The sequence below is a fragment of the Orycteropus afer genome, unplaced genomic scaffold (assembly GCF_000298275.1).
Source record: "Orycteropus afer afer isolate SDZICR_OR568_19922 unplaced genomic scaffold, OryAfe1.0 scaffold00093, whole genome shotgun sequence".
NCBI classification, from domain to species: domain Eukaryota; kingdom Metazoa; phylum Chordata; class Mammalia; order Tubulidentata; family Orycteropodidae; genus Orycteropus; species Orycteropus afer.
The window spans coordinates 5,582,407-5,606,750 of record NW_006921680.1 but is presented as its reverse complement, the minus strand read 5'-3'; the positions used below and the strand labels follow the sequence as shown (position 1 = coordinate 5,606,750).

The 24,344-nt window shown below is 36.5% G+C and overlaps 1 protein-coding gene across 1 annotated transcript in view; it reads right to left on the bottom strand.

The window, feature by feature from the left end:
* The window catches only part of MCTP1 (multiple C2 and transmembrane domain containing 1), an 894,856-nt gene that overhangs the window by 272,374 nt on the left and 598,138 nt on the right, over positions 1–24,344 (bottom strand). Inside the window, exons 5-6 of the mRNA XM_042781174.1 lie at positions 22,921–23,032; positions 13,181–13,219 (exon numbers count right to left, since the gene is read on the bottom strand). Of these exons, the coding sequence (XP_042637108.1) occupies positions 13,181–13,219; positions 22,921–23,032 (151 nt within the window). The remainder of the gene's footprint in view (positions 1–13,180; positions 13,220–22,920; positions 23,033–24,344) is intronic.

Genomic DNA, 24,344 nt, shown 5'->3' with positions numbered 1-24,344 from the left:
CCTGATTGCTAAAGTTATCCACCTGGGGTATTTCTGTTGGGTGCAACACAAAGCATCTTCTGGGAGGTTCCTGCTCTCTCTCAGGTGCTTAGAATTCTGATGTTATGATTGGTTAGTTTGGCCACTCTGCCAGGCTCAAAAGGAGGCCTCCTAGAGATAGAAGAAGTCTCTCTCCAACTGCTAGTTGAGGAAGATGTGCTGCCGAAAGAGACACGTGCTCCTGAAAGAGACACGTGCTGCTGGGAAAGAGAAGCAAGAGACATGCATTGCTGAGTGAGACACCAAGGGACACTCACTGTTGGGGGAGAGACTGTGAGAGACTGTGGGCTGGGAGAGAGACTGAGCATTTTTCCTGAACTTGAATTGTAGCCTGGTGCTTCCCTAATAAACCCCATAATCTGTGAGTTCTGTGTGGCTATTGCAGTGAATTATTGGACCCAAGAGAGAGGTGGTGGATGCTTTGGGAGGAACGGTGGGTGAAAGGGCTGGAGGGAGGCAGCATGTCTGGCCTTGAAGTAATAGGCCTTGGGTTACTGATAGTGATTCTGTCTTCCTCTTTTGGGTTAGAGGAGGTCAGAAGATGTGGCCTCCTTGTCCTTTTTGCAGCAGGTTTCACTGGAGCCTCCAGACTAAGACAGACTCGGAAGGAGGAAGGGACCATTCACTTCTCAAAACATTAGTCAATGTAGACTTTATGAACAGTGACACTGTCTGATATATTACTTAAAATTTTATGAATAGCTCTGAAACACTTTCTGATACAGTGCTAAAGATGAGCCCCTCAGGCTAGAAGACACTCAAAATAGGACTGGGGAAGAGATGCCTCTTCAAGGTGGAGTTGACCTTAATGACATGCATGTAGTAAAGCTTTTGGTACCTCCATTTGCTGATAGGGCACGACTCAAAATGGGAAGAACAGCTGCAAATATCCATCAATAACTAGAACATGGAACGTGGGAAGTTTGAATCTAGGAAAATTGGAAGTAGTCAAAAATGAAATAGAAAGCATAAAGATCAATATCCTAGGCATTAGTGAGCTGAAATGAACTGGATTGGTCATGTGGTCTACTATGCTGGGAATGACAAATTAAAGAGGAATGGCATTATATTAATCGTCACAAAGAACATTGCACTATCTATCCTGAAGTACAATGCTGTCAGTGACAGGATACCATCTATATGCTTATAAGAAGACCAGTTAATACTATTATTCAAATTTATGCACCAACCACTAAAGCCAAAGATGAAGAAACTGAAGATTTTTACCAACTTCTGCAGTCTGAAATTCACCAAACATGCAATCAAGATGTATTGAAGATTACTGGTGATTGGAATGTATAAGCTGGAAATGAGGAATTATCTGTAGTTGGAAAATATGGCCTTAGTGACAGACATGATACCTGATAGAATTTTGCAAGATCAACAGCTGATTTATTGCAAATACTTTTTTTTTTAACCAACATAAAAAGTGGCTATACAAGTGGACCTCGCCAGACAGAATACACAGAAATCAGATTGACTACATCTTTGGAAAGAGTCAATTGCTCATATGCAAGTTCAATCACACTTATTCAATTTGTATGTTGAGCAAATAATCTGAGAGTTGGACTATATGAAGAAGAATGTGGCATGAGGATTGGAGGAAGAATCATTAACAACCTGTAATATGCAGATGAAACAACCTTGCTTGCTCAAAATGAAGATAACTTGAAGGACTTACTGATAAAGATCAAAGACTACAGTCTTCAGTATGGATTACACCACAGCATAAGGAAAACAAAACCCCTCACTATCGGACCAAGAAGCACCATCATAATAAATGGAGAAATGATTGAAATTGTCAGGAATTGAAAAGATTGAAATTGTCACCCATGGAAGCAGCAATCAAGAAATCAAGATGTCGTATTCCATTGGGCAAATCTGCTGCAAAAGACATCTTTAAAGTGTTAAGAAGCAATGATCTCTGAAGACCAAGGTGTGCCCAACCCAAGCTATGGTATTTTCAATTGCTTCATATACATGTGAAAGTTGGGCAATGAATAAGGAAGACCAAAGAAGAGTTGATGCTTTTGAGTTATGGTGTTGGCAAAGAATACTGAAAATACTATCGGCTGCTAGAAGAATGACTAAATCTGTCCTGGAAGAAGTGAAGCCAGAATGCTCCTTGGAAGTGAGAATGGCCAGACTCTCTCATGTACTTTGGTCATGAGAAGGGACCATTCCCTGGAGAAGGATGGTGTGCTTGGTAAAGTAAAGGGTCAGTGAAAAAGGGGATAAGATGGATGGCCACAGTGGCTGCAATGATGGGTTGTGAGGATGGTGCATCACTGGGCAATGTTTTGCTCTGTTGTATGTAGGGTCACTATGAGTCAGAGTCGACTTGATGGGGCACTTAACAACACCACAATGTAACTAATATTGAAACTGCACTAACTACACACTTTCCAAAATCTCCTTCAGATGAATGGAAAGGAGACTTACCTGGTTATATGACCCAAATCAAAACCTAAGTCACTGCCATAGAGTTGATTCTGACTCATAGTGACCCCCATTGGGTTTCTAAGGTGGTAAATCTTTATGGAAGTAGATTGCCCTATCTTCCTTCCACGGAGCAGCTGGTGGGTTTGAACCACCAATCATCTGGTTAGCAGTCAAATGCCTTAGACACTGCACCACCAGATCTCCTTATTATATGACTAGTCTGTATAATACAAACTTTTTTTGGGGTGCATGGGAACAGTGTTATAAATCAAGATTTAGGACATAAGCTTTTACAGTTAAAATTTGAGAAACAAAAATGTTAGCCACATTTGGATAGACTCAAGTCCCTAGCCTGTGCTTTTCATGCCATATTTAATTACTTTTGTCGTTGTTCATCAACTAAAATTTATGTTTCATTTCACAATGCATATTCTCATGTAAATTTAGGCCTTTATTTAAAATGAACCAATTTAATTTTTCTGTGGACTCTTGTGCCATTTATTGTTCTGTGTGGGTATAAAATTCACAACAGACCAGCCAAGGCATTTCATTCATTCAGGTTTCTCAGGGCAACAATAATAACAACAATGATAATAAAACACCTAGGATTATGATAATTATTTTTAATTAAAAGTAGCTATTTTATTATAGAGAGTAAGAAAAACAGAGTAGACCCTTCATGAATTCCAGAAAAGTCTTATTTTAAATCATAATTGAAACTAGTTAAACTTCAACCTCAATAAGATATTAGGTTGATAAGTGAGGGGAAGTGACATTTAAAAAATGCTGAAATTTTAAAGTAATAGAAAAAGGAAACAGAAGAAAAAGATATCAAATCGTGAAAGGAGAATTATTCTGAATTAATATTCAACTTTTTCTACTGAGATTTCTAACTTATTAAAGTAGTAAGATTCATTGGTCACACCTTATTTGATCTACTTTTTTACCTCCAACAAAGACAACATACACTACAAATACTTCTGCTCAAATATAAAAAGTCTGATTATGAATCTGACAGGCAGATTTTAAATAAAAAAATCTGGTAAATATACTGTTTATCTCAGAGAAATAAAACAAAAGTACAGTTTATTTTCTAACAAATGAACATAATGCTTCGTTCTTGGCTTTCTATGTAAAATAAATCATAGAAATCTTTAAGAAGTTGGTCATCACTAAGCAAAGAGATACATTACTATTAGCTTTAATGTGTTCAGGCCTTTGAACATAATACATCTTATAATTCAGCAATTCTTTAAGATTCAAAGCATTCAAAATAGATTTGAAATTGTGGAGCCTAGATTCAAGCCAGCTAGCATTCTTGTTCAGAAAAGCATGCTTTTATAGGAGTGCAATTTCCTTTTATAAATACTTTTTGGACATTTAGGAGCTTAACAAATTTAATATATAAGTAAATAATTTGCATAGATCGTCTTGGTTGTGCTACAACCATGAGACAATCTCAGCTCCCAGAGGACCTGCCCCATAACTGAAGCTTACCTGGCTTGCTTTGTCTGTTTCTAGTAGCTACCTTAAATCTTATGTTTATATGTATGTGTGTATGTGTGTGTGTTCACCGTGGATATTTAGAGTGCTTTAAAACCAACATGCATCCTTCTCTTAGATGAATTCAACGTAATTACAAAAAATACTAATTTTTTGTAAAAAAACTAAGAGGCCATGCAATCTGCTAAACTAGCCCTGGGCTCCATTATCCTGGCGGCAAGTTATATTAGTTCTCTTTCTTTGATCAGCCTAGAAAGGAACCAGTCAGTTCACTTGATAGCACACACCAGCAATGTGAAAGCCAACCAGCGACTACACAATTAAACATCTTAGACCCAGCTCAGAGCATCATGGAATCCATACTCTGCTTGAGATTACATTTTGGCCCTTTCACTTTGTGCCAACTCTTCCAGATTTGCTCTCAGAAGGACCCACAGCATTTTAAAAATTCAACAAGAGCGGTCAAATAAATGTAATGCCATTGTTACAGCAAATCCCTGTAGTTATGAATTAGAATACATAAAAATGAATGATATTTTATACCTATGGGGAAATACTGTCAAAACAACAAAAAAATTATCTAAGTATAAAATTTAATTATACCTCCATGTATATTGTGGGGATAATCAAATATTTACTGGCATTATGATAATATCTGTTTCAAATAAGTATACTATAAATTTCAGAACTTTGGCTAACCAGGGTAAAAATACATTTCTTTATAAGAAAACTATTCATTGTCATTCACTTCCTACTCATTGCTACATTTTAAAATCTCAGAAGTCTTAATTGTGAGGTTGAATTTATAGCATTTCTAAGTAACACAATACTTATAAATGGGACACAAATGGTGGTAAATAAGTGTTTTTAAATTGTTTCCTTCAAATACATGTAAGTGTCTCTTTTTTTTGTTTCCCAAGACATGAGACCCAAAAATCAAAGCAAGCCGAAACATTTTAGTCCCTCATGGTAGAGAGAGTCTATGACCAATAATGTTTTCATTTTGTAGTCCTTTAAAGTACTTTGTTATCAGGATGTGAGGTCTCTGTAAAAAGGGCCTGATAATTGTTAAATAATGACATTTTTTTATTATGTGACTGACTGTATGATACGTAAAAAATGTGTTAACCTGTTTCTCAACAGTTACTTAAAGCACTTAGAGGTTTTCACTGATGTACTTTGTGTCATGCAAGGTGTCAGGTTTAACTATGCCCTGCAGACTTACAGAGTAGAAAGTGTTCTCTAGTTTAAATTAACAATATCCTTGCCAAAAGCCTTATTAAAAATTGCTTCATTCAACCAATGAATAAAGTGTTTTAGAGTTCATTAAAATTAGGGTAAGTGATTATGATAAAATCTTTATTAAAAGGATGTATTACTAAAAATAAAGACATAAGATATCAAGTAACAGAAGATATGTTAATGAGACCCCCTCACGGTAGTATTATACTATCCAAAGGATAAACTTTCCTTAAAAAATTAAAATTCTTAACTGTTGTTGTTGAGGATATGAATTGCAATGTGTGTATCTTTGTATTATTATCACAGTAGTAATTTCTCATATAATTGAAGTAATTTATTGAAAATTCATAAGATTACTATTGTTCTACCTATTGATAAACACACTCTGTTAGGTTAAAACACACAGGCACACAACATAGTATAAAACCATTACTGCTTACCTTCTGTTAGAGTCAATTATTTTATCATATTTTTTTTCCATTTTTAGTTTGACTCTACAAAATTTATTCACAAAATACATATACATCTTCTCCTTTGAGCTCATGAGACTTTCTTGTTGAATAATTTAGCCTCAGAATAAATTATCAATGATAAGCTGCTTCTAAGGAATAAAATATTGCAATAACTCAAAGTATTGCCGTTTCTCTGCCAGAAAGCATTTTGTCACATAAGTGTAACTCTTTGACCAGGATAATTATCTAGTTTCCCAAGTTTAGGGCAGAAATTGGTCCCTTTCTTCTTAAAATAATATTCTTCTGTAACAACTGAGTGTTTCCAAAGTGCACAATGGAAAGTGTGACTATGAAACACCAGAAAAAGTCTTTTAAAGGATGCTACCATTCCAAGAAGAAGAAATATTATGAAATTAATAATTATTTACTGGTTTTCACATCCTTGAAATACAGTATATATTGTATACATTCTTGCTTTTCAGTAAATTGAGGTATGTTTTTTTTCCTACTTGTCATTAGGTAGATAACACATATATTCCAAATAATATATAAATTAGTCCTGAAAAGCAGTTATGATCAACCTACCAACAAGCTCTGGTAGCATAGTGGCTCAGGCACTTGACTGCTAACCAGAAGGCTGGTGGTTCAAACCCACCAGCCACTCCTCGGAAGGAAGATGGGGCAATCTACTTCCGTAGTGATACTGCCTAGGAAACCCAAGGAGGGGTCGCTATGAGTCGGGGCCGACTCGACGGCACACAACAACAACAACAACCAACAAGCTGGCTATATGTACTTTAATTTCAATAGTAAAACAATCCCATATTATATGAGGGCCACAAATAATAAGATTTCAATGGGAAGAATCTATTATTGGCAAAAAAGTGTTACTGAAAATAAGAAAAGAAATCTCAGTACGAAAAGTCAGGATAATGAAAATGATGAGCAAGTATTTAAATAAATGCCATGAGCTAATTTCCTCTGCATAGAGGGGGAGATGTACATATTACAAAAATAATAATGTCAATTTTGTTTTTCTGCCTCTGTGATTAGATTACTTATAAAAGAAACCAATTAAAGGAAGAAAAACTCCAAACTGGCGAGAAACAACTAAAATTATCTGGAGATATTAAATCCTTGCTACAAAGGTTGTTGTTAACTTCCATCAAGTTGGCTCCCTGATTCATGGTGATCTCATGCATGATTGAAATGCTGCCTAGTTCAGCACCATCCTTCCTTGGGTTTCCGAGGAGGTATCTCTATGGAAGTAGATTGCCCAATCTTTCCAAGGAGTGGCTAGTGGGTTTGAACTACCAGCCTTCTGGTTAGCAGTCAAATGCCTTAAGCACTACACCAGCAGAGCTCCATCCCTACAATAGGTTACAGATAAGACTATTGTGATCCACATGGTTTTCATTGGCTGATTTTTGGAAGGAGAATACCAGTCATCTCTTCCGAAGTCTTAGTTTAGAAGTTCTTCTGACACTTGTTCAGCACTATAGTAACATGCAAGCCCCCATTGACAGATGGGTAGTGGTCTTTCAATAAAATGCACCATCTGGGAATCAAACCTAGCTCTCCTGCATGGAAGGCAAAAATTCTACTACTGAACCATTACAGCTCCCCCTACAAAGTTTAAGATGTTGCATTTATCTTTGGCACTAAAAAATAGGTTGCATGCCAAAGGCTTGCCATTAAAAATGCAAGAAACCTTTTGCCTGTAAGTCAAGACTACAGAGTAATTTTGAAAATAACCCGTGTTTATATGAAAAAGTTGCCTTTGACTTTTGAGCATAGTTGCGGTGTAGTAAATTACTTAGTGTGGATTTCTACCCATAAGTCTGTAAACTCCAAGGTGGGATTTGCTATGAGCAACTGAGGAGCTCCTGATTGTAAATGTTATCAACCTGGGTTATTTCTGTTGGGTGTGGCACAATGCAATGTTATGGGAGGTTCACTCTCAGGTGCTTAGTATTCTGTTGTTATGATTGGTTGGTTTGGCCACTCTGCCAAGCTCAAAAGGAGGCCTCCTAGAGGCAGAACTCTCTCTGACTGCTTGTTGAGGAAGACGTGCTGCTGAAAGAGACACGCGCTCCTGAAAGAGACACGTGCTGCTGGGAAAGAGACGCAAGAGATATGCATTGCTGAGTAAGACACCGAGGGATATGCACTGCTTGGGGAAAGACTGTGAGAGACTTGGCTGAGAGATGGCGGGCTGGAGAGAGAGACTGAGCATTTTTCCTGAACTCGAATTGTAGCCTGGTGCTTCCCTAATAAACCCCATAATCTGTGAGTTCTGTGTGGCCACTGCAGTGAATTATCGAACCCAGGAGAGATGTGGTGGGTGCTTTGGGAGGAACAGTTGGTGAAAGGGCTGGAGGGAGGCAGCATGTCTGGCCTTGCAGTAATAGGCCTTGGGCTATTGATGGTGATTCTGACTTCCTCTTGTGGGGTTGTAGGAGGTCAGAATATGTGGCCTCCTTGTCCTTTTTGCAATAGTTAAATCAAAAAATAAAATACCTGTATTTCAAATATAATGCAAATGAATTATATCCCTTTTCCAAAAATAAAAGAGAAAAAACTTTCCTCATTCAAGAATTTTTAAGAGGAAGATGGAAATAATTAGAAAAAAGGTGCATTTTCACAAAAGAGCAACATAATAAAACTATGTATTATATTTACTTATCCTTAGCTTCCCAGGAAGCACAATTTCCTAGCAAATCACCCTCTTTCTTTTAGTCCCTTCTGGAAATGATTGGGGAAGACACCTGTGTAGTATGTGAAAAAGATGGTGGACCAGGTCGTAATAGAAATCTCTAACAGTTCCTAAATTTTGAATTTAACATTACACAATCCTCAGTGAATTCTAACTTTTGAAAGCAGATTTTTAAGTTCATTCCAGACCTAATTTGTATAGTATTTTGTTATTATTTCAATGGGTTTTATGTAATTTTCAGCATTGACATTTTAGCACAAGGTGACATATTGTACTAGGCAAATCTGCAAAAGATCTCTTTAATGTGCTGAAAAGCAAAGATGTCTCTTTGAAGACTAAGGTGTACCTAACCCAAGCCATACTATTTTTGATCGCCTCATATATATGTGAGAGCTGGACAATGAATGAATAAGGAAGACCAAAGAAGAGTTGGTGCTTTTGAGTCATGGTGTTGGTGAAGAATACTGAAAGTCCCAGGGACTTCCAAAAGAACTAAGAAATCTGTCTTGGACGAAGTGCAGCTGGAATGCTCCTTGGAAGCAAGATTGACCAGACTTCATCTCACCTACTTTGGTCATGTTTTCCAAAGGGAACATCTTTGGAGAAGGATGTCATACTTGGTGATGCAGAGGGTCAATGAAAAAGGGGAAGGTCCTCAGTGAGATGGATTGACACAGTGGGTGCAACAAAAGACTCAGGTACAGCAAGGATTGTGAGGCTGGCACATGACTGGGCAGTGTTTTGCTCTGTTGTACACTGGGTTGCTACGAGTCGGAGCTGACTCAGGCACTTAACAACAACAATCATATAATAATAATGTATTTTAAAGATTATTTTAAAAAATAATGATTGCTGTTAAGGTTTATTCCTTGATGTTAATAAAACATAACAATGTAAGTTTAGCTTTTCTGCCTCTGTGGTTATATCACTTCTAAAAGACACTAAGTAAAGGAAGAAAAACTCTTTACTGGAGAGAAAATCTAACATTACCTGGTGACAGTTAAGTCTTTGCAAAAAAATTCAAGTCTCTTGAAGTCTTGGAAAGACTTATTTTATAAGACTTTAGGAAGAATAATGGAGATGTATTTTCATATTAAAACTGTCAAACACAGACACTGAACTCTGAGTAAAGAAGAGACTACCTGGCTAATAGAAACAGCCTTCTCTCCTTTCTTGAAAATTTCAGATATATCTACTCTCACAAATTTTGACCCTGAACAAATTACCTTTTGAATTTTAGTCAAATTTTCATGTTAAAGGACATATTTGTCAGGAAGATAATTTCCATGTCCATTTGCTGGGATGATAAAATCACTTAAATTTCTATATGTAACTGTATTTCACTTAATAATCACATTTTCCAGAAATCTCTTCCTTACATTAGCAGAGAGATGCACTTCTCTTTAATCATATTTCCATGGTATATGCATATATGTAATATATGCATATAGCATATGATATATAATACATGTATATACCACATATAATATATACACCATTATATATATACTATATTATATATAACCCTTCTCACAAGATTTCTTGAGAATTGTGCAGTGATCATTTGTGTTCTACTACTCTTTATTTCATTCTTGATCTTTCACCTTATTTCTCATTCCTATTTAAATCCATACATAATCTCTCTTTCTCTTATTTCTCAAGTATGAATTTGGATACATAAATAATAGAGTAAGACTCTGAATAAACACAATTGTCCAGTTGGATCTATTTGGGAGACTGGGTGTAGAACAGACATAACAGGTTTTTGTATGATAGATGTAGATCACTTTCTTAGAAGGAAGTCCTTTAAGCCACTTTTCATGCTTCCGTGAAATTTGAGTCCCATTAAACTCACAAAAATAAAACAAAAAATCTTGCATATAGTACTGGCTAAATACTCATTTGTTGAATATCTTAAACAGTACCAGTTTCTTAAAAATTGTTATAACCTCCTTTATATCTACTTGATCTTATTACAACTATCTCTTTTCTTCTCAAAGTTTAGATAATAATAATTCATTTTGCAAGCATTCTTTATACCCCATTTCGCATCATATACACTAATAGTAATAGACTTATCTGTTGCAAAAATGTTATGGAATCTTTGCCCATGAGTTTATGGCTAATTCTAAAATCTTCCATTCCATGTTTACTCATATTATCTATTTATGAATAAGTAGAGCTGATAGAGGGCTTTGGCTATCTACATATTATTGATAGAGTATCTATGCAGTATTGGTAGAAACAACCTTCAGTTTGACTGTATATTATATTCAAATAGCATTACCTCATTATTCATGGTGGTGGCTTCCCAATAGCCTCCATATCCAACTAGAAAGTTTATAATCAACTATTGTCTGGAATTCTATTTTTCTCAGGCTGTCCACTGATCCACTATTTCAATTTCCTCTAAAAAGGGCATTTACGTTGAAAATGGATTGAGAAGGAAATCCTGAGACTGACAAGACATTGCCAGCCCAGCCTCTCTTCTTGTAAGACTGCTTAAGTCTATCATTTGTCATGCAGTCCTAGATCATAATAGAGATTTCCGAGTTTTCTGCTCTTATAACACTCATACATACAAATATGGCATATGTTTTAGGGAACAGTGAAAATTTGAATGAATTAGCAGTTCTTTAATATGTTCTCATAGGAAAAACAAAGAACTGAACTGATTTTACTTCACTCAGCATTCAATATCCCCATTAAATTTTATAAAATGGAAAATCCTTTTAGGCTAAGAACCCAAATGCTCTATTATAGCAAACACTAAAAATAATCTGCCAAGTGTCCAAATGAGTATTGAGAATTCTGTATCTTCAGTAGAAAGCCAGAAAAATGTACCAGTTTGAATGTGCAAATGAATTATGAATAATAAATAAAAAATTTAAGAATTTTAGATATAAAAATAATGAGGAATGAATGTTTATTGAGGAGCTCTGGTGGCATAGTTCCTAAGGCATTTGTCTGCTAACCAGAAGGCTGGTGGTTCACTGGCCACTCCTCAGAAGGAAGATTGGGCAATCTACTTCCATAGTGATACCGCCTCAGAAACCCAAGGAGGGGTTGCTATGAGATGTTTATTATTCACTTAAATTTTTTTGTAGACTGAATGAAAATATGTGATTTATTGTTACTTAATTTTACATTATAACTAGATTCAATTATAAACTAAATGTTTTTTAAAGACACATCTTTATTCTTTCTTTTATTCTACAATAAAAGGAATCATTTCCTTAATTAATACTAAATAATGTGTAATAACCTGATTAGCATTACATCTTAACTATATCTGGAAGAAAGTATAATTACTACGTATTGATGTTGTTGTTGTTGTTATGTGCCGTTGAGTCGGCCCCGACTCATAGCGACCCCTCCTTGGGTTTCCGAGGCAGTATCACTACGGAAGTAGGATTGCCCAACCTTCCTTCCGAGGAGTGGCTGGTGGGTTTGAACCGCCAGCCATCTGGTTAGCAGGCAAGTGTCTTAGCCACTATGCTACCAGAGCTCCCGATAGGTTGTTATATTTTTATACAAATATATTATAATACAGATACAAAATGGAGAAAGTCAAATTTCATGAATTTTTAAAAGATATATACTTTTAATACACTAAAAGTATAATTACAAAGAAAAAGGGTAATTGAAAAATGAACAGTGCAAACATCTCTGGACACTTTATTTGAATCAGTAAAAACAGAGTGAACAATAAGTTAGAAATATTCAGCAACTGTGCTTAATAAACATTAATTTCTTAAAAAAATGCTAAAGATAATTTTCAAAGTGGTTCTGATCTTTTTGTGTACCAAATTGCCTTTTAGTCATTAATTCTATATGAATTATGGAGCAATTGTATAGTGAGAAACCTTGTTACAGTAAGAGCCCAAAAGTTATGAAACAGTTTAAGATACAACCACAGATATGAAAAACATTTTTTATATAAGTAGTTTCTTAATTTGCAATAATGAAAATGGCAAAATTAAAGAAAAACTTAAGTACTATCATGATTCAATAAGAATGGAAGAGGAAAGACTGCCATGTACCAGGGTCTAAAAAAAGGAGAGTCACCATTAAAAAAGAAATAATGACTTTTTAACTAAAAATTTGAACAAGTAAGATTTTTACAAATAAAATTTCTTTGATTTATTTCAAGGCCTATTCTAATAAGAATTCAGATTCATTCTGATAATTACCTGTGTCTAAAAGTGGTACCACCACTGAGAAAATTAAAAGTTTAGTTTATTTCTTATATAGCACACATTGTACAGAAATAGGCACCATGTAGTAAGTTACAGGAACCATAAACACATCTCACTCCCCAGTTATTTATCTCTTGAAGCGAGAAGAGGTCATGATGCAAAAGTGTTCTTGTATGCTCTAAAAATGGAATAATACAGGGATTTTGAGTTTAGAGAATCTCATATTCATATTTCAGCAAATGAAAGCATTAAGTTGTGTTTCTTCCTCCTAGTCTGCCATGTCCCTGATCTACCATTATGTTATTCCTAATTTGGAGCGAGCAATTTTCTAGACCCTGTTGTACATTGAACAGAGACCAGATGCTGAGAATGATGTTGAGAAGTGACCAGAGATTAGCAAGAGGATGATTTGGGTGCTACTACTGATCAGTGTGACTTCCATTTAATTAAAAAGCATCACATGGTATCGTTAAAACTTATGGAAAAAAACAAGATTTGAATAGTGATGAAATTTTGTGGCATAGTTTGAAGAGGCATGAGAGAGATTTGGGAAAGCAGCTGACAGTTGTCAACAAGAAAAGCTTTACCTTACTTGATCTTTTCCAACTCTTCCTCATTAGCATGGTCTGTAAATGAAATAAAGCATTTTAATGATCTTTTCACTCAAGTAAAGATAGGGCAGCCAATTGTATTCCAGAGGAAACTTAACATTTATTAGCTCTTTAAACAGCAAACAGTTTCCAGCAACAACTACATAAGACAAAAATTGTTTTAGAAAACATGTACATACAACTAGAAGCACCTTTAACATTCAAGCAGTCTTTCTGGTGAGAGTTCATTTGATTTATTCTTTTGTACAAAGAATGGGACAATATATTTGAAGCAGAACAAAAATGCTGAAATACTTTTAATTATTGATTGGGGAAAAAATGTCACATTAAGTTTCAAGATAGGCGACTGTTCCTTTTGGTGGTGTGGGTGGAGGGTGTAACCGACTTTACTAGGCATGTAACAATCTTTCTTTTTCAAACACATTCAAAGTTTGTTGCTTTGGTGGCATCCTCCAATTGTCTCTGTTTCTAAATAATCCTTAGTTAACAGGGACTACAAATGCTTTTAGTTGAGGAAAGTGATGCATATTTTTATGGCTATTAGTGGATCTTCCTTCCTTGCTAAATGTTTAGCCAAAACATATCCTTTAAGCTAGTGTGCTTACATCATTGTAAGAAGTATTTATGGCCAAAGGTTTGAATTAAGGTCATAGAGATTAGTAATGGGTGCCCAATATCATTGCCCTGTGGAATAAAACAAATCATAAAAACCCTCTCTTCAGTTCTTTCAAAAAATTTTGCAATGAATGTCGAAGTGTTAACCTTTTGTTAACCACTATATTCTGCCTGACTTTTACTGTTATCTTTAATACAGATAAAATGGAAAACAGGGGTTATTTGGAGCAAAACAGAGCTTATAGTAGTGTTTGACATATTTGTATATCTTGGGCCTAGTGGCCTAGGCCCAAGGCATTTGATTGCTAACCAGAAGGCTGGCAGTTCAAACTCACCAACCACTCCTCAGAAGGAAGACTGGGCAATCTACTTCTGTAGAGATGTTGTTGTTGTTATGTGCCGTTGAGTCGGACCTGACTCATAGCGACCCCTCCTTGGGTTTCCGAGGCAGTTATCACTATGGAAGTAGATTGCCCCATCTTCCTTCCAAGGAGTGGCTGGTGGGTCTGAACTGCCAGCCTTCTGGTTAGCAGTCAAGTGCCTTAGGCACTATGCCGCCTCCGGAAACCCAAGGAGGGGTCCCTATGAATAGGGATCGACTTGAGGGCAGTGAATTTTTTTTTTATCAAGTGCACTAATGCCTCAAAGAACTATATCTACTTCAGCAGAATCCACTCTAGTGCAGGACTATTATAGAAACCACTTTCAGAGATTACAAAACTACAAAGAAGGAAAGATTTTAATATAAGGCTAAGTCATATAGAATGCAACCTTTGGCCTAAACTGAGAGAATGGGATATTTTAAAAACAAGCTGTATGGTACCATAGAAGTTTTATGGTAGGAAATGAGAAAGTCATAAAATTATGAAAAGCATGATTAAATCTCTCTTTTCTGTAGATAGAGGTTTTATATCTCTATATAACCAAAACCAAACCAAATTCACTGCTGTTGAGTAGGATCCAACTCTTAGAGACCTCTCCTTAGGTTTCTGAGATGGTATCTCTTCAGAAGTAGATTGTACAACTTCCTTCCAAGGAGTGGCTGGTGGGTTTGAACCACCAGCCTTCTGGTTAGCTAGTCAAGTGCCTTAGGCACTACACCACCAGAGCTCCTATATCTCTATATACTCAGCATTAAACATTGACCAAAACATACAAGAGTAACAGATTTTGTAATGTTTTAATCATTCCCTAATTTTTTTTCAAATGGGCCAAGAAACTGCAAGGTGTTATCTTCAAATATTATTACAGTAAAATATTTTATATGTTTTCTAAGTATTAATGTCCAATTTTGAAGGGAAAAAAATAAACATCATTGGGTTGTGGAGATAGACATATAGTGAATATACGATAAACGTTTGTTGGTGATGTTGAGTAAGTCATTGTCAACAGTATCATTAACATCACCACTACCACCACCATCATCATCACCAGAAGGAATCAGCAACCAAATGCTTTTATGGCATGGGATATTCACAAAAGCTGCTCCATTCAGAGTCAGACAGTAAATGCTCCACTTTCTCAGAAAGCAGAGTTTTAATGGACAAAGACCTAGAATTCCTAGAGACAATGTTTTAAGCCAAATCAAGTTGAGCAATAAAAATAACTTAAAAAAGGGGAAAATCTCTTAACTCATGGTCATTTGGGAGCTCTGGTAGCATAGTGGCTAAGACACTTGCCTGCTAACCAGACGGCTGGCGGTTCAAACCCACCAGCCACTCCTCGGAAGGAAGGTTGGGCAATCCTACTTCCCTAGTGATACTGCCTCGGAAACCCAAGGAGGGGTCGCTATGAGTCGGGTATGACTTGACGGCACATAACAACAACAACAAATGGTCATTTACCATCACCATCTAGCATGTGCTCTTGGTGGCACCTGAAGGGGGGCCAACTGAGCAGTTCTATTAACCTGGTGTGGCCCAACATCCTCGAGCACAGTAGTCACAAAGGCTTAGTGAGGGGAGGCCTCCTGCCTCCCGTGGCAACTCCAAAGGGGCACCAGGAAAGGTACGGAATGACATCCCCAGGCACCACAAATATGAAAGGCTTCCTACTGAGGCAGCCAGACAAGAAGGGGAAGGCATTTCTGCTGTGGTGTCACCACTATCAAAGTATATGCATTTTGAACTTGGGGGTGGGTACAATTTAGAGATTGCCCATGAGTGCTCAAATTAGGGAAGGGAGGTGCAATTTAAGATTGTTCCTGGGCACTCCACCATCACTTTGGCCACTGTACCTGCTTAGAACCACTGCATATAATTAACTTTCATGTAAAGCAAACTGTTGTTGCTGTTGTTGTTATGTGCCGTCGAGTCAGCCCTGACTCATAGCGACCCCTCCTTGGGTTTCGGAGGCAGTATCACTATGGAAGTAGGATTGCCCAACCTTCCTTCCGAGGAGTGGCTGGTGGGTTTGAACCGCCAGCTTTCTGGTTAGCAGTCAAGTGTCTTAGCTACTATGCTACCAGAGCTCCCAAGTTAGTATTTTTCCTGTCTCTCAAAGATAATTTAAAAACAGGCTGTATGGTATTTTTTTTCAGATTGGGAAACTGATGCAAACAAAATGCCTGCGATTTCCTGAAGGATAAATATGATAGCTTTACCAGTTATGAGGACCAATTCATTTTTCCTGATACAGTATATAGACTTCTATTATTAGATCCAGTGACTCTCAAAATGGCCTGGGTTTTATAAGAATTTTTATCATCTAATAAGCAATGGGTTTAAATGTCACATTCTCAAATCTCTTTTCTTTGTAGGTAGCTGGATTAAAGTACATTCACTAAACTGAATACTAGAAAAATTTAAAAAAAGTAGAAAGAGAGGGAATTTAACAGACATACTAATAACATTGTTATCCATGCTATCTGTGAGACATGTTAGAGAAGAAAGATTGTTTTGAGAATGTTAAAGATAGAAGATGAACGAAATTCTAGAAAAAACAAGATTTGGTTTTTGATCTATGACCTTAAATTCAGCTGAGAAACATATGAATTTATTGTTGAAAGTATTATTATCAAATATTATTATAATACAACTCACATTCTTATATTAATGATTAGCAGCTCAACTTTCTTTAAAGCCAGTATAAGCAGCACAAAAATGATTATGATTTTAGATGATTTTACAATCTCAAACCATTTTTCATTTTATCCTTTATTTTAGTGATGTTTTCTTATACAGCTTATGTGTGTGTTTTGGTGTGTGTGTTTATACATACATACATATATATATATATATATATATATATATATATCATAGAATGTCTAGAGATTATAGTATGTACATCTTACAAAACATATACATTCAATTATTTGTAGCTAGATATTTTTCCAAATGTTGGCTATGGAATAATTCTGAAAAATATGGAAAATAAACCAACATAAGAAATACATATATTTAAATTCACTATAAGCATACTAGAGTCAATTCATATGTTTCTTAGAATTTTCTTTTTTTTTTTTTCTTAGCTTTAGCCAAGCAATATTTAGGTTATCTAAGAGAGTGTGTAACACAAATTAACTCACTTTTATTTCACAAATTCTCCAATGAAGAAAGCTGTGGATTGAACTCTGCTAAGAAAAGAGCCAGAAAGAACTCAAACTCACAATCAAACCAAAGTACAGGACACACGTGTACACTGCAAACTTTTGCAGGTCGAAAACAGGACATGCACTCAACACAGAAACGACACTTGTGCCATGCAACTCAGCATGCCCCCCACGAAAGTTTTGTTTTCTTGTACACACAATGCTAGAAACCTTATATATATATATATATATATATATATATATATTCAAATCTGGGAGTTAGTTTTAAAGATTCAATCTACTAAATCTTAATAGAGAAGATTTTTATATAGCCAAAGAAAACTTCTGCTGTTTCTCATACTATCCTTCTTAAATTGCTGTAATTAGACATTGCAAGTTTTGCAGACTTTTTAGTAGATTCAGTAGGCTGACAGTTTTTTTTTTCAATCCTTTCTTCAGTTTTACTGATATCCAGAACTGGCAATCCACACAAAAGGAAATCATCCAGCTGCATTATTCATGGAACAAATTATCAGTATTAACAGCGCATAAAAAACTCACAAGATAACTGATTTAGAAATCTTAGCACTTTGTGATGCTAAGTACTCTGCATTTCCAGCCATTTATTTCTTCCTCCTTTTCTGTGGCTTTTTCTTAATGCTAATGTTCTATTTCCTATTTGATTGTAGGGATTTATTGTTTAAAAGCTTTTCAAACCCATCTCTTACATTTTCCATTTTAATACGCTTAAAATATTTAGCAAAGTTTTATAAACACAGTCATGAAAATATAGTCTTTGAACTAAAGATTTAAGTCCCCAAAGCTTAAATTATATCTGATATAATAAACAAAGAGAACAGAATTCTTCTTAGAACATTGCTCTGTGTGGGTCACTGCAAAATCGTGCTCTATTCCTTCCTTATACATCATTCTGAATAAATGTACAATGGACTTGTGAAGCATATGTAGCTGATTTCTCATTTGCTGCATTTTGAGCCTGAATTTCTCTAAATAAGATTTGCACCTGAAGTTTTTGAGAAGAAAATTTGTAAATGTTCAGCATACCATTTTGACTGCAGCAATAGGCTAAGTATTTCAGGGACTGGCGATAAAAATCTAATTTGATGGTTCATTAGATCTTTGATTGTTTTAAACGAAGAGACTTCCAATGTAGCCCAAAGAAGTATATTTAAGTAACACTAGAAATGTTACAAAATGAAGAAAATACACTGATTTGTGATTCTAATCCATTGTCATCATTAGAAGCCTTGGGCAGAGAATACAACTTGTATTTAAACAGATTATCATTAATATACCATTGTAATAACTTACTAAAGTATATTAAATAATTATTTAAAAGTAATTGTGACAACTTCGAGGATTTGAATGTTGAAGTAACAATAAAAAATTAAAGTACCTTCTCCTGGTCCTTTGAAGCCTCCCTTCAAACCCTCACAGTGATTTCATCTATGAATCATTGGGCACAGAACAACCACTAGAGTAGGTTTTGAGAGTAGTCATTATGAGAAAAATAATCAGAGGCAATCACTTTTACATATATTTTTTTCAGGAGTGATAGGGCATAGGATGGAATGCACGTGTATTTTAGGTAGGACAAGTGACACGGAAGAAAGCTTGGACATGAGAGAAGGTTAACTGTGAAGGAGTTTACAGATGGGACAGAGGATACAAGTAAGGTAACACATGCTGAAAAGAAAAATGAAGGACTTATAGAACCTAATGCAAAACTCAGGAGATGGTCAATACATGTTTTTTTTTTTTTTTTTGAATAGATGCCTACAAGTGCCCTAGGTTCGGATCACAAAATTTAATTACCAGTGTTGATTAACCATTTTAAAGACAGTTATAGAACTGTTACACAGGAAAAAATAAAACAACAACAAAAAGTACATTTATATATCTTCATTGGGTTTTCATAATGTAAAACAAATACTTCAAAACTCAGATTTAAATAGAGGACATCAGACTAGCTGGGTGCCAGACTGGTTCTCAATAGAATTTACTCAGGTCCACCCACTGCCCTTGAATCAGATCTGACTCATAGTGACTCCTCCTTGAGTTTCCGAGGCAATATCACTACGGAAGTAGATTGCTTAACCTTCCTTCTGAGAAGGGGCTGGTGCGTTTGAACCACCAGTCTTCTGGTTAGCTGTCAAGTGCCTTAGGTGCTATGCCACCAGAGCTCCCTTACTATGGTATGTTGTTGTTGTTGTTATGTGCCGTCGAGTCGGCCCCGACTCATAGCGACCCCTCCTTGGGTTTCCGAGGCAGTATCACTACGGAAGTAGGATTGCCCAACCTTCCTTCTGAGGAGTGGCTGGTGGGTTTGAACCGCCATATAGAAGGGGTCTTTTAGCCCTTCTTTCCCTCTCCTTGAGCCAGTTTACCTCTCTACAACCAACCTCAAGTCTTTGGCTATTAATCATGGCCACAAGAAGGAGTTCAGTTCTGTCGTACCCAGTAGAGCCATACTTGTCATGTTTCTCTCTGCTTCATTAGGTGTGGATGAGGTTGAGATAGAAAAGGCAAGATGTTCACTAGCCAGAGGCTATCTCTGGCATAGGCTGAAACCACTGTGCTTCTTTGGAGCCCTGGCTAAGCCACTTACTTCTCAGGTGAAGAGGACAGAAGCCAGGTGAGAGTCAGTAACAGTAATGGGAGGGAAGAAGACACCATTTCTCAATCAACCTAGCAGAGTAAATTCCAGGGCTACCTCCAACTCTGAAAAGGGAGGGCATGAAGTAGGCAGTGAGTAAAAAATACTCGGCAGTAAGGCTTTCAGGAAAAAGCTGGGGCAAAGGGATTTGAATCAAGGAAATGGCATAAGGATTTCAAGAGAGACTATTTGTTGTAAGGATGAGTGTGGCTGGACAGACAATGAGGTGAAGGAAAAGGGGGAAATGAAGAAGAATATAACCAGCTTTTTGCAGTGTAACTCCTTTATGAAACCCCATCTATTCTGTTTTCTATTCATTCGATAACTTACTAATGATCAGCCTCCCAGGCACTGTAATAAGTTTTAATGATTACCCTTTAATTAAAATGACATTGTGGTTAAAAGGTAAGTTTGGACAGCCATGAAGACTGAAGGGTTTTTTTAAAGGATTATTGAAAAAAAAAAATGTTGGGAACTACTTTGCCTGTGCTGACATGTATTTCTATGTAATTTAGAACAACTCAGCAGCTTCATCATAAGACCTCTTGATATTTACTTGATCCTTAAAATCCTCAGTTTTAACTCACCAAGTAACTAATCATTTCAATCTCCAGTAATATTGCATGTTTGGATGGTTTGGGGACACACTAGACTTGACAAGACTTACATATTTTCTTTCATGAAGTGCTGTCTTTATTGAAATACACGAAAACTCCAAAGCAAGAATCTTCTATCAGTAGGTTTTGTTGATTTTACTTCCCACAGCAAACTTGTCCATTTTCCTCCTTATCTACCTCTGACAACCCTAATCCAACCCTAATCCATTATCTTTCACCTGACTTTCTGAAATAGCCTCTTGACTGGTCTCTAAGCATTTATTTTATTGCTTTGTTTTCTACAGTGCAGACACAGAGATATTTTCAAAAGGCAAATATGATTATGCCACCTTCTGTCTACAGACTTTTCAATAGCTCCCCATTGCTCTTTGAGAAAAGATCACAAACCTTTACATGGCCAGGGAGCCGTACAGTCTGGGCATCTCCATTCCACTGCAGGGTCATCATGCACTACGATGCTCTACATTCTCTTTGCTTCCATGTTCTCTGAACTCCAGGACTTTTTAACTTCTTGGAGTACAGTATGGTTTCTCGAGCCACAGGGCCTTTCCATATACTGTTCTCTCTGCTTGGAATACTTCCTCTCTTTATGGTTTTTGCTGAATTAACTTCTATTCATGCTTCAGGTTTTATTTTCTCAGAGAAGCCTTTCCTCTACCCCATGCTTCTCTGACTAGAAAATATTCTTCCATTATTTGTATTTATGGAAACCTTTTCCTCTTTTTCATAGCACTCAAATAGTTGTCATTTTACATTTTTCTCTGATTGTCAGATTTCTGATTTTTTTTTTCCAGCAGCTCTAAGTTCTCTTATATTCTAAGTGCCTGGAACAGAACCTGGCTTATAGTAGATAACATATTGGCAAATATCAGGATTATTTGAATAAATTAGTAAATAAGCATATGTAATTTATTCCTATATATGGATTAGTCAGCTAGGGTATACTTCTTGGCTTATGCTGGGTGAAATTCTGAAGTGCTGACTTCTAAAATGACGTGCTTCCACGTGTAGTTTTCCTTTCTAAATATTCTCTTTAATTATTATTATTTTTTAAGTTTTCACTTGCCTTTCCATCTGCGAACACGTGCTGGTGTATCTGCACATACACATCATTTCACCATGCTAAGTTTTCACTCTAGGTAGTCTTTGGTAATACGTGAAGGAAAAGAGAAGTTTCTTCCTCACTGATGAAGTCTAGCTACTTAAATCATACTTGGCAAATATTATATGTATCAATCTGTTTTCTACATATGATATTATATGTACCAATCATCGTTTAAGTTTTAAGAAGAATGGAAAGAAATACTTGTAGCAAAGGTTGAATTTTTTAATGACTTTAAAACATTTCAAAAATTTGGTATTTAGCTCACTATTTCTACTTACAATCTAGGAAAAAAAATCAGTAATTCATTTCCAACAGAAAATACATAGCAATTTTAATCATGAATTATTCTAAAACAGCAATAGGCACATTGCTGAAGTATAGTTCTTAGAGTTCCCTAAAAAAATTATGTCAACTCCTTAAATACGTTATGATTTGATCAAGTTGAAATAGCTCCCAGGTACATGAAAGTGCATTGAATTTAATAAATAATCTTTGGTAAGTAGCGGCATAAGTGCACTGGCGAACATACTGATATTGGTCAAATCTGATATTTTTCACGCCACTTCAACAGTGCTGGAGTAATTGGTCCCTCTGTATCCCTTGTCAGTTTCTCATCACAGCATGGTGTGCAAGGAAGCACAGACAGCCAGTGTTAAAAAATAGGTCATACCAATATGGAAGCCCATCATGAAGATGAAAAGTATTCACTTATCATTCAGCAAACAAATACCAGAAAACAGAAACTCTGTTATAATTTCACCTCATTTTCTTTGTTATGATACATCTGAAAATCTAATCAAAATAGAAGGGTCTAGATGACTGAATGTGGTATTCCAGGTATTCAATTCACTAATAAATGTATTCCCTGAAAGAATACAGATATTTGCCTAGAATGTAGTATGTCTAAAAATGATGAACAACATTATAAAAGATACAAGTGTGTCCCTTATTTACAACAAGAGGTTCTGATCTGGAGTATGGGATGGGGAATTTGAGTCCAAAAGGTACAAGAAGCATGGACAGCAATACCCAGGATACTTACAGAAACAAAGAACAAGGCCAGATTTTCATATGCAGATTTTTTTTATTATTACCACTGGGTCCAAAGAAGGCTTACAGCATTCCAACAGGTGAGAGCAAGGAAAGTTCCTGTGAGGCTGTGGGGAGACTTACCACATCTCTGGGTTCTCCTTCATTAGGGGTAAGAAGGACTGAGAGCAAAATGATTCCAAGATCATGGTCAGGATAATGGGGATCTTTCAGAGGTAGAGTCACATCCATGGGCCTATGATATGAAAACATTTCAATTTTGAACAGTCATCAAATGAATAAGACAAAGATATATTTTATACCTGTATATATATTTATACTACATATATATTCATATAAATATAATTTATTATTTTAAGAAGAAAATCTATTTTGTCTTCCTTTATTTTCCTGGTACAATTTTAATTGTTATCAAAATATTAATGCATTATGTCATCCAACAAACTGTGGGCCAACTGGGTGAGTTTCTGCCTTTTATGGGTGTTCTGGTTACCTAGTGCCACTCTGACAAGAATATACCACAAATGAGATTGCTTGAACAAACAGGAGTTTATGCTCTTAGAGTTTGTGAGGCTAGAAGTCCAAGTTCAGAGTGCCAGGCTCCAGGGGCTGGGTGAAAGCCCCTTGACCTTAGGCTTCAACTCTGCCTCTTGCTCCCGGCCCACTGAAGCTAGAGGCATCTCTTCACTCAGACAGCTACTGGCTGCTGAGGCTGACAAACCCAAGGTCAACAAATAAAATGGCACAGTCCCGATGTTACCAAACCACATGGCAGGCAATTAATTCAAGTGCATTGTAAGTACCCAGGTTGGCAGAGCATGGCAGGCTGCTGAACAATGACATGGCTACATGCAGAGTCCAAGCGTGCCAAAAGCTTGAAACTATCCCCAAAGTTTCTCCTTATATACAGGAAGCAGACCACATACCCAAAGCAGCTACTCAGCTGCTTCTGGTAGATCCCACCATGGAGTTGATTGCCAGTCTCATCAGGGGGAATAACTACCACCAGTTGCCCAGCCACTCAACCAGGCCCAGCCAAGTTGACACACAACCTTAACTACCACAATGGGTTTCTGGAAAGTTTCTGAAAAGGTCAAGAAACTTCAACAGTATTTTTATTTTATCATTTTATTTTTTAAAATTGTGATTTAGGTGAAAATTTACAGAGCAAATTCACTTTCCATACAGTTGTTCACATAATACTTTGTCTCATGACATTGACCATAATTTATCACAATGCAACAGTTCCCCTCCCTCCCACTTCCTCCCAATAGTTACCTCTTCCCTGCATCCATCCCTCCATGCACTCCTGCCCCCTGAGCTGTCTCCCTGTGCATAACAAGCCCTTCTTTCTCCCATGATTGTTCTCTCCAAGGAGTGTATCTACCTCAGGTATATGTTCAACTCATATGCCTGTCTTAAGGGCAGCTAGGGGCCATAGTCTCAGTGGTTCCACCAGGCTCTATTGGACCAGCAAACCTGGTCCATCCCCCCTTTGTTCCCCCAAATGATTTTGAGTTTTGTTCCACATTGTTCTCCCTAAGAAA